The sequence below is a fragment of the Lactuca serriola genome, chromosome 5, assembly GCF_051521515.1.
Source record: "Lactuca serriola cultivar US96UC23 chromosome 5, Lser_US96UC23_V15, whole genome shotgun sequence".
NCBI classification, from domain to species: Eukaryota; Viridiplantae; Streptophyta; class Magnoliopsida; order Asterales; family Asteraceae; genus Lactuca; species Lactuca serriola.
Genome location: NC_136412.1, coordinates 150,582,965 through 150,603,097, shown reverse-complemented (window position 1 = coordinate 150,603,097; position 20,133 = coordinate 150,582,965). Strand labels below are relative to the sequence as shown.

The 20,133-nt window shown below is 32.6% G+C and overlaps 1 protein-coding gene across 1 annotated transcript; it reads right to left on the bottom strand.

Moving 5' to 3' along the window:
- Positions 1-3,013: 3,013 nt before the first annotated feature.
- Positions 3,014-6,127, bottom strand: LOC145053106 (uncharacterized protein At1g32220, chloroplastic-like). Its single transcript, XM_079001090.1, has 10 exons — positions 5,976-6,127; positions 5,441-5,558; positions 4,937-5,025; positions 4,476-4,531; positions 4,308-4,363; positions 4,067-4,160; positions 3,878-3,957; positions 3,704-3,746; positions 3,521-3,612; positions 3,014-3,408 (listed from the first exon to the last, which is right to left on the bottom strand). Exons 1-10 carry the CDS (start codon positions 6,017-6,019, stop codon positions 3,229-3,231), a joined length of 852 nt encoding a protein of 283 aa, XP_078857216.1. The 5' UTR covers positions 6,020-6,127; the 3' UTR covers positions 3,014-3,228.
- Positions 6,128-20,133: the final 14,006 nt, after the last annotated feature.

Below are 20,133 nucleotides of genomic sequence, written 5' to 3'. Positions count from 1 at the left end.
CATACACACAGTTAGTATGTAAAACATCATTAATATATAATAGTGTCACAATTTGAACAAGCCTTTGGTGGATCTTCAATTTATTTATGGCAAGTATCATGTTTGGACATACGTTATACCGACCCCATCCAAAACCTTTTAATCTCAAACTACACATCTTCTGCATCACATAAAGTACTATATCCTCCAACATAGTGATGATGGGCTTCTTCATTGCATCTAAGAGCATATTGTTGAAGCTCTCAGATAAGCCATTCTCAACAGCATCACTTCCTCTTCCTTCCTGAAAGAATGCTCTGGACCATGACTTTAGATTCCTTCCCATAAGATGCACATATGCAACAGGGCTTAACAGTTGAATCTCCTTCATTGCATCATTGAAAATTGGCTCAGTTGATGCCTTACTTGCCTTCCAAAATAGCTTCTCATAATGAGCACCAGGATATTTCTTCTTGAAGTTAGACAAAACATGTCTGGCACATTGCCTATGTTCTATGTCTGGGAATAACTCATTCACTGAATCACTGCCTCAATTAACCCCTGTGAAATGACATCATATGGACAGTTAGTACATGATCATATTTAGTAATGCATAATTCACATAACCTTACCTTATGTTGATCTGACATCAATGTCTTACCAAACCCGAATTCAAGATGCAAGTCTGCTTTCAAATTTTCTAGAAACCATTTCCAGTTGTCCTAATTTTCCACAGCTACTACAACCCAAGCTAATGGGTATATATGATTGTTTCCATCCCTCCCAACAACACATAACAACTGACCACTACACATTCCTTTTAAAAAAACAACCATCCAAGTTTATAATCCCTCTACATCCACTTCTCCAACCCTTCTTCAATGCATCAAAACATATATATATATATATATATATATATATATATATTGCTAAAGTAGCTTTTCCCATCTGGCATAGAGTTTACAGACATCTTAATTGTTGACCCTGGATTAGACCTTCTAATCTCCTCACCATTGGACCACAACTTTGCATAATTTTCTATTATGGTACCTTCAACTAGAGCCACGACATGTTTTCTTGCTCTTTTACACTGCCCCATACTAACCTCAATGCCAAATTTATTTTTTACTTCTTCTTTTAGCATTCTCACATTGAGTTTCTCATTTTCAAGAACTTCCCTTGTGAAATGATTACCAATCCATCTGTAATTAACATATGACCATAACTTAAAATTACTGGCATAATTATGCTCATTAATAAGGGACTTGATTTGGAATGACTCATCACGCATCCATGAAGCCCATAGCCTAAATATGCATTCACCATCATAACACTTAACCAATAATCTTTTACTGTCATTTTTTTCATAATATAATTGAAACCCATTGGCTACATCATAATTAGAAAGCATGAATTTCAATTGTTTAGGATTTATATACCTCATACCTAGAATTGGCAACTTCTTCTTCCAAGGTATGTATTCATTGAACCTTGGTTGACCTTTCACATCTGGGACATTGTCATCTTCAACATCCTGTGGGCTTTCAACTTCTGTTGCACCCTCATTTGCATTTTCTTGACTAATTCCATTATACATTACTCCTTCCATAGTGCTCTTTTGTGGACTCATGAACTCAGTTAGAGTTATGTCAGTCCCATTTTCCATTTTCATTGACATGTTAGACATGACAGAACAATTGTCTTCGCCGTCTGTTTCTTTACTTACTTCATCACAAAATGCCTGCAGATGAGTACCATAATGGTCCATGTACACAGGCAGTTGTACTCCACACCTATACACAACGTCTATGAACTCTTGATATTCAAGTTCATTAGAAATCAATGTTAAACCTGCTGGGATTTCTAAATCCAGCTAATAATAGTAAACTTTCTCACACTTCTCTTGTGTTGTGTGAATCGTTCAAGAAAACCGATAAAATTCTTGTGAGTCATACCAGCAAAATCGATATCGTCAAATACATGATGAATACAATCTGAGTAGCAAAAATGTTTGTTGATGAACAAACCTTGGAAATGAAGTTTGATTGAGATGAACTCAACCATCGACAAGAATTTTGGTGGAAAGGGAAACAAGGGTTTTTCGGGAGTAGCAAAGAGTTCAACGGAAGTGGAGAATGAAATACGCAACACCAACTTATTTAAAAGATTATAATCAAAAGGTAACATACGTAGCCATTATATTTAATGACATGGCAGCGTCATTTTGTTTCGTGGCACCAAATATACCTCTTATACCGGTAACAAGTAACATAATGACATTTTAAAACGGTCATACATGACTTTCTTACCATTATGTAACAAAAAAACAATTGAATGACCTTTTAAACCAAAAATGACAAGTTTAATGGACTAATATGACCCACATTTTTATAATGCTTGAGTTATTTAAAGTGCTTGGATTGCTAAAAAGAAAAAATGTTTACTATGATACCATTAACAAACACTTTTTGATAAATTGTTTTGTTCTAATATAGTAAGACCGACACTAAATTACCCACTTTAAGTAAAAGAAAAAAAGTTGGCAATACATTAAATGTTATTTTCAGTTATTTTACATGTATAATCAAAATTTCCAAACACTTATTAATTTATCGTCTTTTGGTACCACTTTAACTAAGAAAAAAAAGAATTCTTCAGAAACCCTTTTTTTACATCGGATAAGGTAATTAAAAAAAAGTTGTTTTAAGCAATCCCTAACACCCCCTAAATATTGTGTAAGTTGATGTAAAAGACAGTGTTTCAATTCCATTTTCTCATATCCCCTTAACTTCTATAATTCAAATGTAATGAAAGGTCAACTTCATGTACTATAAATTCCACAAGTGTGGACGTCTGTCTTTTCCTCAATGGAAGAACAAAAGCAAAAGGTGTCAATGATAGCGATTGGACTGAACTTTAAATCATCTCTTCTTTAATCAGGTGGTGGATTTAAGTATTTAACAAACCAAAACAATAATATGTTGAACATGATAATGACACTTTATTGGGTAGTGGCAACCCCCAAAGCATGGCATATTCATATCCCCTTTCTTTTACATATAAAAAAGACCAAAGACACGATTTTAATAATAACCCGAATCACCCATGTTTAAAACTAAATCACCCGAATCACCCATGTTTAAAACAATGCAAGACAGTCATCATTTCATCTATTTTATTAACCTCTATGAAGTAATATTCTGATCTCTCTATTATCAATAACTTGATGTGGAAAAAGATCCGGTTAATTTAGAAAGCTTTCTGTTGGCTATAACGTTTTATTCCATACACATCAACGATTCCAGGAGGGAATACAGGATCAATAGCTCCTCTTATAGCAACTTTTGCTACAGCTTTAACATCCACAGGTGGAGTTAGCAACGGACCAATGACTGGAATCTGGTTTAGTGACTTTGCATATTGTAGAACCTGTGTTAACATAAGTTATTATCGAGGGTTATTGGTCGATGGAATCAGGGAAGGAATGGAATGGTTCATTCCATCGGAATCAAACATTCCATTCCTTCTAAAACATACTTACCATCTCAAGTGGAGAACCGATTACTCCAAGAGGCAACTTCATGTTGCCTACTCTACGTGTCCCATAAATGAAACCAGGCCTCAAAATCACATCTAAAAAAAAATTTAAAATGTTATTGTCATAAAAAAAGAAAAAAGACGATATATCATATATATCATATATCATATATTATATAATACTCACGTCCATATGGAAACTTTGTTAGCAACTCTGTTTCAGTAGCTCTCTGCATTATAGAAATGTGTAGGTGAAAAGGTGAATAATCGAAACTGGAACAATAATATATATTTTTTTCCAAATTTGCCCTTGTTTATATTTTCCTTTTAGTTCCATAATTTACCCTGAGAAAAGAATTACCTTTCCCTCATAATATCCTTGTAGCAAGTAATTAATCACACCAAAGTCAGAAGCAGATATGTAGACAAATCTTTTAATCCCTGTAGATAATAATAATAACCAATGATGGATTATAATTAAATTAATGGATTGGTAACCATATAAAAAAAAGTAAATTAAATTAAGACACAAAATGGATTTAGTTTAAACCTTTTTCAGCTGCAGCTCTAACAGCATTTATGTTTGCAGTTCCATTGATCTTGTACATGAAGGTGTTGGAACCAAAACCACCAACACAAGATATCTGAAAGATTTAAACCGAATTTTTAAAATGTGTATGATAATTTACAACACAAATTAGCCCAAATGTAAAATGTGCCCTAGTTTTTGACAATATTAAAAAAAAAGGAGCTTTATGAAGAAGAAGAAGAACTAAGAAGACAATACATACAACAGAAGTGACTTCATTGAGTGCTTCCTTCCATGAATCACCAGATAGCAAGTCACCTACAATCACATCAAGCAAAAGATATGAATACATACAGATGACAGGTATATTTATATTTTCCATAATTTTGCATTAAAATTAAAAATGAATCATGTGTCATGAACAAAATACCTTGATGCCAACTCACTTTGTTTGCCCATTGATCTTTGATAGATGGTTTGCCAGATCTACAAAAGAAAGATAATCAACATCTAATTTCACCAATTTGTTATTGTAAATTGTCTACTATGAGATCATTTCAAAGTAAAATGCTTTCTAGTTTATGTCTTAATCCATAAATATCAATTCAAAGAAATTGGGACAAATGTATCAAAATCTAAGGGACTTTTTTTTGCATCAACTATTATATGGATAAATGAAGTTTTGTATGGAGTAAGTGATGAACTAACAAAGACGGTTTCTTTTTTGGACTGAATGAACTGTCTGAATAAGAGTAAATGACTATTTTACCCTTCATTCTTAAGAGATAATCCTTCTCTCCTTTTACTTTACACATTAAGCCCTATATATATTAGGTAAAAAAGAAATCATAAATGGAATCAACGAACACATATTAAGTGAACTAAAGATACCTGCTAAGGCTTGCAACTGACAAGCCTCGGTCCAATGCTTCTTTGCATATGTGGGACCCAACAAACCCATTTCCACCCAGCACAAGTACCTGATTCAAAAGAACATTACAAATAAATATCTTAATACATATACATATAGATACATGCATCTATACATATGCAATATGGCAAGACTCTATTCACTATACATCTCAAAAGTAAACAACTTCTCTCACAAGTTGCTAACAAGATCAGATACCTAAATAATGAAGCATTCCCTTTTTTGGAAGAGTTCCATTACAATGTTACTTATGTGCCCTAAAGTAATTATGAAAAGATAGTAACAGTAACGATTTCTTCAAAGGTGTTTAGATATTTGACAAGTGTTCAAACTCATTGTAAACTATGTGCTATTTGGACATTAAATATCCTTGTTTAGATTGGGTATTGTAATCTTATCACCCTTTATGAAGAAATATATAAAAATAGTCTCAAAAAAACAAAGGTAATATAACCTAAAAGAACCTTTTCTGCCGCAGGTGGTGGATTTATTGTCTCAGCATCCTCCACTTTAAGTGGTTCATCGATCTTATTAGATTCCGTTGACAAATATCTTCCTCTTCCGATTGAACCCCATGTATTGCTACAGTATTACATACAAATTAAGCAATTCAGAATAATGTGAGTAAAAATAAAATCGACGAACGAATGAATTAAAACTCCGAATACTCCCTTTTCATCACACAATTAAACTCCATTTCGTAGTCTACATTCACCGAATAATTTACTCCTTGCCGTAATTACACCAAAAAGAGGGAAAAAGAAACCCACTCGATTTACAAGGGATGTGGTTTCTTTTACGCTTATAAAAATCTAAACCCATATCCAAAACTATAGATAAACTCGATAAATTACTACACTGATTAAAAAAAGAGTGAGTTTTTAGACTCTGGTGAAAAGGGGAAAACCCCATTTGATCTGCTTTGATAAGGGCTCATTTCGGGCTTCATGTTTGACGAATTACTGGGGGGAAACGGGGCAAATAAGATTGAAAACTTACGATAATCTGGAGAGCGATAGTCTGGAATGAATTAAACGAGACATAATAATCGTATCAGTGTTGCTTTCGATGGACGAATTCAGAGAATCGAGAAGTAACTGGAGTCTGATTGTTTCGAAGAGAGGACAATGAAGGAAAAGAGAAGCCAGATGGCAAGCAGAAGAAGCTGACACGTATACTATACACGTGGACTAATTTCTGCCTATAGTAGATACCGACCCAAAATAGGCGAAAAGTCAAGTTACACATTTGTCCCTCAATTTGCAATTTCATGAAATGGACTTATTATTATTTTTTTTTTTAATTTTTTTTATTTTTTTGTTAATAGTTCAAGATTCAATCGTTTTTAGGGTACACGCCCGAAAGGAGATCCATAATTATAAACGATAATGACTTGAAAGGGTAACGAATTTTCGATTTTTGTCACATTTAGTCACTAAACTTTTTTTTGTTATTTATTTGCAATTGAACTATTGAAACTGTTCACATTTTACCCTTATGACCGGTTGTTGCCGGTCATAAAGGTAACATGTGAACAGATTCAATAGTTCAATGACAAATAGATAACGAAAAAAAATTTAGTGACTAAATATGAACAAAATCGAAAGTTCGTTTCCCTCTAAAAAGTTCAATGACTAAATATAAACAAACTTCCTCTTGTATTATGTTTTAGCAAATTATTTATTTTTGTTAAATTGTAGCAACATTTGTTGATGAAGAATCTATGAAATTAAAAAAAAAAAAAAAAAAAAAAAAAAAAAAAAAAAAAAAACCCTGAAAATATATTTTAAAAAAACAAAAAACCAAAACCGAAATAAAAAACCAATGGTTTGACATTTTCCAAAATAAAAAATCAAAATTTCCAATCTGATTTTGGTTTTACAAAAAAATGAATCATTCTCACTGATATGAATTATGACCATTGGTTTGGCATGCGAAATTTGTGACATCCCATGAATATGTAGTTACAACATCGTCTGAACTCGTAATTCATAGTAAGGGGTTAGAGTATAATCGCATGAATACGTAGTTACAACATCGTCTGAACTCGTAATTCATCACCTACAGGTTATGGGCCTGCTGGTGTTTCCACTAGGTTGTCTAGAATAGTTTGTGGTCGTCATCTATACTCTGGTAGATGACTACATCGCTACATTGCTGGTTAAGGTTATGGTATCTCCTTTCATCCTACATCACATATTCATTATCATCTATTTACCTAATTATCATCACCTTTCTATCATCACTTATTTCTCATCATTTTATTTGATCACACACCAACCATTTCATCTACCCATGTTTTATCTGCAACATATTTTTAGATATAAAATAAATATACCGTTTAAATCTTTTAAAACATGTATAAAATCGTTCATCCAGCAAAGACAACAAGTATTCAAATAATATGCACACATAGCACGTAATTATATAAAATACTTCATATCTATGTGTAAGATGAAAGTAACTATATAGGGTTTCTGCCAACAGCGCGGACTCGTCGAGTCGCCTCATCGACTAGTCGAGTCCATTCATTAATCCGAGTCATCAGTCGCGACCTTACTCGACGAGTTGAGGCGTCAACTCGTCGAGTCTCTCTTCTTAACTCAAAAGAAAAATACTTAAATTATGATACCTAGAAATCCGGATGTTACATTTTGTTTTTTTATTTCATAGATTTCTTCATCAACAAATGTTGCTACAATTAAACAAAAATAAATAATTTTGCTAAAACATAATACAATAGGAAGTTTGTTCACATTTAGTCATTGACCTTTTTAGAGGGAAACAAACTTTCGATTTTGTTCACATTTAGTCACTAAACTTTTTTTCGTTATCTATTTGCCACTAAATTATTAAAACTTTTCACATTTTACCCTTATGACCGGTAACAACCGGTCATAAGGGTAAAATGTGAACAGTTTCAATAGTTCAATGGCAAATAGATAACGAAATAAAGTTTAGTGACTAAATGTGACAAAAGTCGAAAGTTCGTTACCCTTTCAAGTCATTATCCCTAATTATAATCCTAGGGTGAAATAATAATATTTGGAGTAAATTACATGAATAGTCCTTATAGTTTAGGATAATTTACGTATTTTGTCCCTAAATGAGTTGATAGGGTAAGATACTTTTTGAAATGTATACATTTAGTCCTTATTCTTTTTTTTTTTTGTAAAATAAACTCTTATACTTTATTAATATGTACACATTAGGTCCTTTTCACCGGATTCTACAGGTTTTGCTGACGTGGAAGGGTTTATTTTATAAAAAAAAAAAAAAAGAATAAGGACTAAATGTGTACATTTCAAAAAGTATCTTACCCTATCAAGTCATTTTTCCTTTCTTTTATTTTGTTGAAATGAAATACCCAGGTGGCATCCACATATCCACAACGAGATTTTTCCAACTTTTATTCATCAAGAAAAAAGAGGGAGAACCCCGATCTCCGGCGACTCCTTTGTGTGTTCCTACACATCACTGGTAGCAAGGAGGATTGATGGCGAAAACAACAAGGTCGAAGGGGGAGGCAGGAGGAAGTAGAGATGGTAGTTGGCGGCGAGGAGCTGTTCTGGTAGCCCCCTCGTCGGTTCTTTCTTCTTTTTTTGACAACATATCTCAACGATGGAGGCAAAGAGAGACAGATTGGAGAAACACATCAGGTAAAGGATATTTGGCTGTTGCTGTTCGACCGGAAGGAAGAGAGACGAGAAAGAAAAGGGCCGTCGCCCTTTTCTTGTTGCTGGAGGATCACCCACCTCCGGTGACTAAGCTAATTAATTGTTATTTAGTGCCACTTATGCTTCCACATCAGCAAAAAAATGACCTAATGTGTACATATTAATAAAGTATAAGGGTTTATTCTACAAAAAAAAAAAAGAATAAGGACTAAATGTGTACAATTCAAAAAGTATTTTACCATATCAAGTCATTTTCCCTAAAAGAAAATCCGTATGTGACTGGTATACCGGATATAGCCGGTCATAAGGATTGCATTGTTACAAAAAAATAAACTATAAGAGTTTATTTTACAAAAAAAAAAAAAATAATAAAATAAGGACTAAATGTGTACATTTCAAAAAGTATCTTACCCTATCAAGTCATTTTCCCTTTTTTTTTTAACTCGAAAGGTATTTGTTATTTGTTTTTGTTACGCGTTTGGTCACTGTCTTATCTAAAAAGACTGTTTTGCCCTTAATTTTTTGATTTATTGAAATAAATACACCCTCAATCTCACTCCTTCATCTTACATTACCTATCCAATTATTTTTCTCTATTTAAATAATAGTATTTTTAGGTAAGATAAGGACCAAACGTATAACAAAAACAAACAATATGAACCAAACACATAACAAAAACAAACAATAGGGACCTTCTGAGTTAAAAAAAATAATTTAGGGACTAAACGTGTATATTACCCTAAACCATAGGGACCATTCGTGTAACTTACTCTAATATTTGTAATTGTAATGGAACGGTTGTTTAAAATGAAGAATTAATTAAGTATATTTAAATTTAGGAAAATTGAAATAATCGCTGAGCCTTTTTATTAAAAATAACAATTTTTTTAATGTTTGACAAATTTACCATTTACTCGGAATGTCCAATTTCGGGTTTTATCCTTAAATTTTGGAATTATTTTTTGTTTTATGTTTTTAATTTTTTGTCCAAATAAATCTCTTTACTATCCATTTCGAGTTTTTCTTTACAATTAAATGTCTGATTTTTTTTTTGTTGTGATATCATATATAATTCATACTTATGTTTGTTTAATTTTTTGTTAGATTTAAATAAAAATCAGTTGTTTTTTTTTTTTTTTTTTTTTTTAATTCTGGAATTGTACATTGAAATTCAGATTTGTTTTTGAAATTCTTGACTTTTTATTTAAATCTTATTTCAGTCTAGAATCTGGAATTTTAGTCCGGAATTCTAGAATAAATGTATTTCTTGTCAAAAAAAAATATTTTTTCTTTGTCTAAAATGTTCTTTTTGGAATTGGTTGTCAAAAAAAATATTTTTTTCTCAGTCTGAAATATCGATTTCGAAATTGATGGTTATTTTTGCCAAAAATATTTTTTTATTATTTTCTTTAAATACATATTTAATTATGGTTAGATTACCCAATTTTCCTAAAATCTACCCTTTGTTAAAAGGAAAACAACTTGTCGGTATGTTTACAATACACAACATTGTGTTTTGTATCTAGTGGGTTAAAGTAGTTTGAGCCAAGAGATAGACATTATGTATACATTCAATATTGATTTTTCTTAGTGGGACTTATACTTGAAAAGTGTGGTGGCTATGTGGTATATCACGTGTACATGTCATTGGATTTTTTGGATTTTTATCCTTTTGAGCAAGAATTCAAAGCCATTTGTTTCGAAATGCACTTAGATATATCATTAGGCTACTATATAAGAGTTACATACACACCATTTGACTGAATTCATTTCTATCTCGCCTTCAAAACATATAGGAGTATGTATGAGGCGGTTTGATTCAGTTATAGGCTAAAACACACCATTCAAAGCCATTTGTTTTGAAATGCACTTAGATATATCATTAGGCTACTATATAAGAGTTACATACACACCATTCGACTGAATTCATTTCTATCTCGCCTTCAAAACATATAGGAGTATGTATGAGGCGGTTTGATTCAGTTATAGGCTAAAACCGAACCATAACCGTTACAATCGGTTAATTTATTTCGATAGCCAATAAGTATGGATAATATTAGTTATGGTTAATGGTTTTTTTCGGTTAATCGTTAATATCAGTTAATCATAACGATAAAAAATGATATAAAAGTTGAAAGTGCATTGATATAAAAAGAGAGTAGATTGCTTAAAAATGAATATTACAAACGCTTGCATTTGTATTCACTTCAACTCTTTTTTTAAATCTCATTATCTTGGTTTTGTAACGGTGCAATCAACTTAAAACACAAAAAAAAAAAAAAAAAAAAAAAAAAAAAAAAAAAAAAAAAATCATAATGGCAACTCACCTTCAAAAAATTCAATCTAAGATCTGATTATTTTTCAGTTACATAATCACTACAATTGAGTTGTTTGTGTGCATATTTATAATGACAAACAAGACCACACAAAACATATATGTTTTTGAGAAAACATTCAAGAAAATACATTTAGTCATTCACAAGGAGTCAAAAACATTAGAATAAAGCAAAAAAGAAAAAATGCATTAAAAAACTTTCAACCTACATCAAAAGTACAAAAGGTTAGATTATAAAGTGAAAAACAACTTGCCTTGAAGTCTTGAAGAACTATTGGTCTTTGTTTCTTTCTCGATGTGATCACGTTAATTGAGTAATTGATACACATATTCGACAACTCTCAAATCTTGATAGATATATTTGGCAAGACAGCATGTCTGAAATCTCAATGTGATTAGCCGATAAGAGATGTGGTTTGCGTAATTGGATGATCAACATTTCTAGGGTTAGTGGATTTTTTTTTCAATATTTAATTGGGCATGGGCTTAATTAAATTAACAATCTAATTTATAATGGATTGAATATACCTAACAATCTTATATAAGTTTAGATACCTAACCACATTATACTACATTGTTTTGCATTATATTTTCATTGTAATTGTCTAAGGTTCTTAAACTTCAACCCTTAACTTGATTTACTTCCAAAATTTTCAGACATTCACCATTATATTCCTTTTACATCATTTGATTTGTAGCGGTAGTATATGAAGCCCAACAGGGAGTCTCCGATAGAAAGACGTCATTTGAAGGAAAATAATTGTGAAAGTCTAAAGATTTTGGAAGCAATCAAGTTACAAGGTTGAATTTTAAGAACTTTGGGTGATTACAATGTAAATATGATACAAAATTACGTAGTATGATGTGGTTAGTTACCTAAGCTTATATAAGGTTGTTAGGTATATTCACTTTATCCATTTATAATTTATATACAATTAGATATAAATCTATCGGTTTGGTTAATAATTGGTCGGTTATCCAATAAAACCAAAACCAAACCGCTACTTATTGGTTAATAAAAAACACGAAATAAACCATCGGTTATAAAAATGGTTCGGTTATTACGGTTCAGCTAATTCGGTTTTCGTTTGATTTTTCGGTTTTTGTGCTCACCCCCAAAAAATAGACAAATTCAGGGGATGTCAACGATAAAAAGAACGAGAATCCATCTAGGAGAGAAAGTATGCTTGGTAAGCATACAATTATTGTTTGTGAAGATACATTTTTCACTTCGCATGATTATTTTAGTACTTTAACACCACATAAGAACACCCCGGAAAATAATAAGCATATAACTGAAAATAATATTAGTAACCTAAGATTAATGGAAAATATGTGAAAGAATAGAATGGATTTGTTTATAGTTATTTTTTCTAATTACAAAAGTATACTGATTGTGATATATGTATAGAGATGAAAATTGGGTCCTGAAATAGCGGGACCCAATCCCCATTCCAATCCACGAATCATCATTACAATCCTCATCTCCAATCTATACTAATAAATAAAACTCATTTTCTGCCACATGTCATGTCCTCATTGATTTGGACACATGACATTTTAATAGATTTTTAGAATTTATTTATTACCACATGTAATTTTCTGATTTGTTCACATATAATAACTTATTTTTGTTATAATATTGAGAGAAATAAATGTTTCCTTGAAAAAGAATTGATATATTTATAATGAAATAAATGTCATAATTAATGAGAGCTCTAAAATTGATACTGATATTAAATTTAATGTATAAATATTGATATTAAATTTGTATTTTTAATAAACTCGTGTAGTACACGGGTTTTACACCTAGTTGAAATATAAATAAATCATTATCCCCACCCCAAACAGGCAATCGGGGATTTTTTTTCTACTTTAATATAAAAAAAATTAAGTAAACAAAAACTTTAAATTTCAATTTTAACAACATAAGTTTAAAATTTTATAAACCATAAAAATATTCATAGATTACATAAAAACTATAAACAAATTTTCTACTAAATTTAAATACATACAAGAAATATCAAGTAGAAAAAAATTATGAAAGTGATATTTGAGTTATAATAGATAAACCAAGGAGAAAAAAAAAATTATACATGAGGTTAAATTACATAAACAAATAAGAAAAAATATAATTCCAACCAAGTAATTACTAATAAGTTGAGTTATTTGGATCAAATTTTAGGTATGATAAGTTTTACTACAAATATATATTTTGTTTTATTTTATATATTAATATCTAGTGGGACAAGGTTCAGTGTTGGGAACTAACGATTGTCCCATCCCATCCTCATCCCCATCTTTTTAGGGTTTCTCCATTCCCAATCAACTTGGGGATTCCCCAGACAAATTAGGTGCGTTTCGGGCTCCCCATCAAGTATGGCGATTTTTTCCATCCTTATATATAAAGACAAAGGTGGGACCATGATGGTGAATTAATCCCAATTATTATACTGATTTATCTACTTATGGGAGCAGTGTTTATGATACACATGTTGTCCTGATTGTTAGATTTCAGAAAGACTATATGTTGAAATGATCCTGTTTATCGACTATATTGACTGCCTAACCCTTATTTAATAGTAATTTCATTGTTTATGGGATTGGTGAAGGATCTATTATATACTAGTTATCAAATTTCCATAGTTATTGATCGATAATAGCATTATAGGTTAATACATGTTCGACGCGTTGTTTGCCAGTTGGATCGTAAGTTGGTTCATTGATAGTTATTTAAGTAACTGTTCAGGTGAGTTTTCTCACTATACTGTAAAAAACTAGGTGTCATGAATGCTTGTGTATAGTTGGGTTTGGCCTACTTATATATTTTTGGGTTATACCCATTTATATAATGTTAGGATGGGCCCATTAGGTTAGACCTGTTGTGTTGGGCCTACATGCCTGAAACATAACTGTTGGAACCAAAAACAATGAAATTATAACTTAAACTCAAGAACAAACTCTAAATTAGATGCTGAAAAAGATTCAATGTCAATCTGACTTAAAATGAATAGATATGCATCTTTCAAAAATGTTATAGATTAAAAAAACACAAATAAAAGTTGAATGTTTCAGCTTTGATATCCCGACTTCGGGGGGTCGTAACTCGTAACTCATTTAATATTTAACCCAAAATGATGAATTATAGTCTAAAATCAAGTACAAACTCTAAAATACATGTTGAAAAATATCTCATGTCAATATGAATTCAAAGGAATGAGATATGCATCTTTTAAAATTTTCATAGATTACAATATATTGAGGCTTTTAAAATCTGGTCCAATACCTAAAACTGGCCGGACAAAACCGTTACAAATACTAGACCGAAATTTCACTATCAAAGGAACTAATAACTGGAATTATTCTTGTAAATCGGTACATGTCTGGTGTAATACCCCATTTTCACCGGTTTGGTGTAATACCCCATTTTCTCTGGTCTAGTGTAACACCCCATTTTCACCTTATAGTATAAACGACCCATCACATAATAAACATCTTTGACAGAAGACTATTTAGGATAAATAGTGTTGACGAAAGCCATAATAATCACAAAATCGAGAGCATGCATATAGAGAACATCCAAATCTAACTTCGCAAAAGGAAGTTATGGTTATTAGGAGTTGCACTGTAGCAGTGCACGACACAAAAACTTAAATTAGGATCGGTCGATTGTTAGTAAAAGCAATCTAAACGAGAGTTAAAGATCTCATCCATATGATTTCATCGATATAAAGACAATCGAGAACAGAATTCATATGAGAGAGTTATGATTTTTATACGGGCTTTAACAGTCTATGTATGTTAAAAATATAGCTTTGAAAATTAAGTGAGAATTAGCCGACAGAGTCTAAATGAAAGTTATGGATCTCATCGGTAGCTATGTGTGGATATAAAGAACATCGAAAACGGAGCTTGTATGAAGAAGATATGAAAATTGTAAGAACTGTTAAATTCGCACATGAGTTGGCGTGCATGGCGTACTCTAAAACTCCACTAGATTTCTGCCACATGTCACCACCAAGACAACGCCACGCCAACACCCCTGACCAAGTTTGCGGTGCACATCTCGAATCAGGCTATAAATACCTCTCGAACTTGAACCATTTCCTGACATTCAACCCTTTTTTATGAATTCCTTTGAAATATAGAGCTCAGGTTTCTCTAGTTATAAGGGTAAAGGTTGTAGAACTCGTTACTCGGTACCTGTTCGGCCGACTACCGAGTAGCGAGTACCCGGGAGTACTCGCGAGTACTCGGATTTAGTAATTCATGTAGAAATATTTTTAGGAAAATTATATATGTCAAAATCATAAGTTAAAATCATAAGTTGATTGAAAATATATAACAAAATTAGATACATGTGAATACATAAAAGCTAAAAAACACATAAGTGTCTCACTTCGTGAATAATTACTAAAAATTTAAGATATATATGTAGTAATAATCTCATGTGTGTGTTAAATAATAAATCATTAAGTATATTATACATATTAATCACTGAATTGACCGTGCTTTACAACACTACTCAATTTAGTAAAGGGGTCGGTTGAGGAGTACTCGGGATTCTATAACTCGCCTTGGTAAGGGGCCGAGTAGCGAGTACTCGGAGGAGTAATCGGCCAACTCGGCGAGTTTTACAACACTGATAAGGTTATATTTGTAAGGCTCTGCGGTGTCTAGAAGCCTGACAAATATAAGCTTTCGAGTCGAAGTTTTGCCAACGTATAATTCTCGGGTTTCGTTAAGAACTCTCTGTAAGTCAGACTACACTTAGCATGGTTTAAGTGTAACTTGTATTATATTCATAGTCACCATTATGAATGTATAAATAAGATTTATAAGTAATTCCAGTCATCATATTTATTTAACAACTTATGTGATAGGTGTCTAGAATGGTCACGTTGGCTTAGTTGTCGGATTTCAGAAAAGTTATACATCGAAATAATCCTGCCTCCCACCTGTCTGGCCTAGTTGATCCTTATTTGATAGAAATATCGATATTCATTGAGATTAGTGATGGATCTAGCTTTCATTATAAAATTGTATAGGAACTGATAAACTATAGTATTCTAGGTTAATATATGTTAGACGCATTACCCACTACATTAGAGGAATATCTGTCAATCGTCTGAGTAACTATCCAAGTGAGCTATCTCACTATACTATGTATTACTATACATATCCATGTATCTTAGGATAAAGAACTAGTGGAGTAGATTTGATAGTATAATATCTATGTGCTTAAGTGTAAACTGGTAGAGTAGAAAGTATAATTGGGCATGTATTAGTAAAATCTAAATTGTAGTCTCTATGTGCTTAATTGTTGTATTTAAAGACTTAGTTAGGGGATGATGATGGGATGGTTAAAGAGGCCCTTAGCCATTATATGTATGCATGTATATGGTATTTTGGGTAACTCACTAAGCCTAGCGCTTACCTAGTTGTTTATAAATGCTTTTCAGGAACTTCATCGATTCGTGAGAAGGGAAATGTTTGACTATACACACACATTCACAGCATGTTTCCACAAAATGTAAATTACACTATGATACATTTTAATAAAAAATGAAAAACTTAGGTTGAAAACTCGGGGTGTTACAAGTTGGTACTAGACCACTAGTTTTAGTGAATTGGATGAGCATTCGTGTGATTCCAAACTCAAACTAAAGATCTGAATAATTAATAAATCTTTTCATAAAGAGAATAAAACAAAGATGAAAGAATGTGATGCATACATTCAGCCAAAGCTCAGAAAGGAAAGTGATTCCCAAAATATTTGTATTGTTTATGTTTACTGATATATGAAATGTTAGAAATGCATGCTAGTATGTAGGCTAGGGATCTTTTCAGTAATTGCCAGTTAGAATTTCCTGATACTTAAGATGGCTTATAACCTAGGGAATTGCTTATAATTTCCTATTTAGAGCCTATATTTATATTAACTAGTTATTTGACAAGTACGTTAGGTTGCATGTTGCCAAATTAAAAAGTTATAGATTGCTTGATTTGGTGCTATTGTGCAATTCTTATTTGAGTCTAACCGTTGTAATGCCGAATCTTTTAGTCTACAGACTATTTGATTTTAGAGGCATGTAATCGTATTCGCCAAAGAAATTGTTAATATTGGTAGAAGTTCTTACTCAACCAATAGAATAGATGAGTGGAAGGAATCCTAGAAAGAGAGTCTAGGAAGTTTATTATGTGCTTGATAAGGCATAAATTCGTAAGATAGGGCATCGATAGAGATGCAAGATCCGAGTGAAGTTTAGGAAAGAAATAATTAAGTGCTTGTAACACTGTGTGTGTGTGTGTGTGTGAAAATACTTATCAATAGAAAAGTGTAGTAACTTCGGAACCTTGGAGCAATTCTTGGATCTAGTATGGATATGTGTGGCATGTAGTATAGGACCATATCACCGGAGGCACAAGGTCCGTACATGAATCAGTAAAAGCCATAAAGTTACTAAAGGAATGGATAGGACTCAAATATCATTTTGGTGTTAGATTCATATTAACCCAATCCTGTTACATCTCCAGGATGGTGATGATCATGAGAGCAAGCGAGTTAGGTTCTAGGTATGAAGAGTTAGGACAAAGCGAGGATGAGATACATAATTGGATAAAGGTGGCGGTATCAATAATTGTAAGAGAGATAATTCCATAAATGTTTGGAACCATTAAGACTGAACTAATATCTTTTTTTGATGAATGGTACACTGTCGTTACCGGTACCATTGTTGCCACAACCACTATTTTCGTTGCTGCTGAAACCTCATTTGGAGAAAAGGAAATGCCCTATCGAGAGTTCAACAACACCAAACCTCCTGAGTTTAAAAGTGTTAGGGATACAATAGTTTCCATGAGGTGGATCTCAGATGTGGAAGGATGCTTCTACACTTGTGCTTGTCTGGCAAACTTGATGTTCGGATATGCGCATAATCTTTTACACCTAAGAGAAAAGGACTAGTGGAACTTTGTCAATATAAACTATTCATCGGCTGAGAAGAGCATGGTGACTTGGGAGCAGTTTCTTGAGAAGTTCAAGCCAATGTATGTTCTACCAGTAGAGAGGGATCGACTCTCTTAAGAATATTTGTCACTCAAACAGACCATTAAATCAGTGACTGAGATCACCAAGATGTTCACCTAAAGAACCTTGTTTTACCCAGAATATGCATCAACGGAGCAAGTACATATGTCTCGATATTTAAGTATGCTTAAGACTAATATAATGGAGTTCGTATCGAACAATCAATACAATACCTTAATAGAGATGCAAGTGCATGCCGGGAGAATGAAAATCGAGTTGGAAACTCAATGAAAGGAAAAGATGCAGACTCCAGCTCCATCCCAACCGATTGCCAAAAGATTCAAGCATGAAGAATTAAAGTCTAGAGGACAGAAAGGACCTCAATGTAATAAGTTTGGTAAATTACATGAGGGATTCTGTCGTGTTGTGATATGCTACAACTACGACAAAGAGGGACATTTCAATCGATACTATAAGCAGGTAGCACATGGAGTGTGTATCTGTTTCCACTGCAATCAGATATATCACATCAAGACCAATTGTCCTCTTTTAAATCCATTAGGTGTGATACAAGCTCTAACACCTACAACTTGAAGGATAACCGATGGAAAACAAGGAAGTGTTAAAGCCCAAGGGCCAAAGGGCGAGCCTTTCAACTCATGACAGAGGAGTTCAGAGCTCATAGCTAATCACTCTTCGGAGCAAGGAAAAGCTCCAACATAAACTTGATCACATCAAAGAGATTAACAGTGTCTTTAGACTTTAACCCCATGTAATAAATTTACGACGATGATATTTTAATAAAAAAGATGTGAATGTTAACTTTATGTTGTTACTAGTAATAAGATAGTAATATCCTCAAACCCCATTTAGTTATATGTAGTTTTATCACGACCTTATCATGTTTTGGTCGTACTATACAAAGAGATAACTTGTGGTAAATACAAGTAGTAGTACTACAATAAGAACATTAAAGGCCATTAGATATGACAAACATGAGTTTCTTCAAAGTCACAAGGAGCTATGGATTGCATAAACAAAGCCAACTTGGGGTTTGATCAGTGATAAAGTAGTAACGGATAATGGGTTGAACCCAAGTGGGGGAGAACCAACCAACAAGATGGAAGTGCGAAGAAAATTTTGACTTTCGGTCTCTATGTTAAGAATTAGTAGGGTACACCACTAGTAGATAGAAGATGTTCGTTTAAGTTAGTTATTCGGGATAAAGAAGAATGAAGTCTTCTGCTAAGATTACCTATAGGCTATGAGTTTATTGCTTTTAAAGGAAAGGTTGGTCTTTCCTCCCAAGTGTCTGATAGGATTTAGGAATTAATCGAATTCTAGGGTACAACGTAGATACCCTAGAGAACCGATAGGTTCATACCCTCAAGAATATAGGATTTATCTTGGCAACATAGGAACCGCTAGACAAAGAACTCATTAAGTTGCGTAGTTCATCAATAGAGAGCATCAAGATTTACCTGTAAAGATACCTCATCTGCTTAGAGGATGCATAGAAAAGTTATGATCAAGGAAGGATGATGAAAAGAGTGATCAAGCATCAAAACCCCAATAGTTGGCTAGTATTATGATGTATTGTGAGCAAGCATAAGCACATATTTTGCAGACAATAGTTATACCTTGATATAGGAAAAGTAGTTAGGAGAAGGTTATCGGTGACCTAGTGTTCATTATAATCTAGTAAGATGAAATATAAGTAAGCCTTATAATGAGTATGTCACCAATATTAGCGTACTGGTTCCAGTGTTTTCAAGCCAATAAACTTGTCATGGCAGTTTTAGTTAAAATTGAGCGTGTTGGAACACCTAAAGTAGGTTGGAATATTGTTTCTAATCTAGATTTGTGTGTGTTTTATGTGACATCTGCATTTTCACAGCAAAAAAATGCCAGTTTATGCTTATTTTAAAACTAGAGTTTTAATTTAAAAATGCAGAACTTGTCCCATAAAATATTCCTCAGGGAATGTTTTTCATTGATTTATTAAAAACCTTGGATGCCATCTTTGATACAGGAAACATAAGCATAAACGAAGACTTACAACATCTCTTTATACTAATGGTCTACATCTCATTGAATCTCTTATCGAATACATAT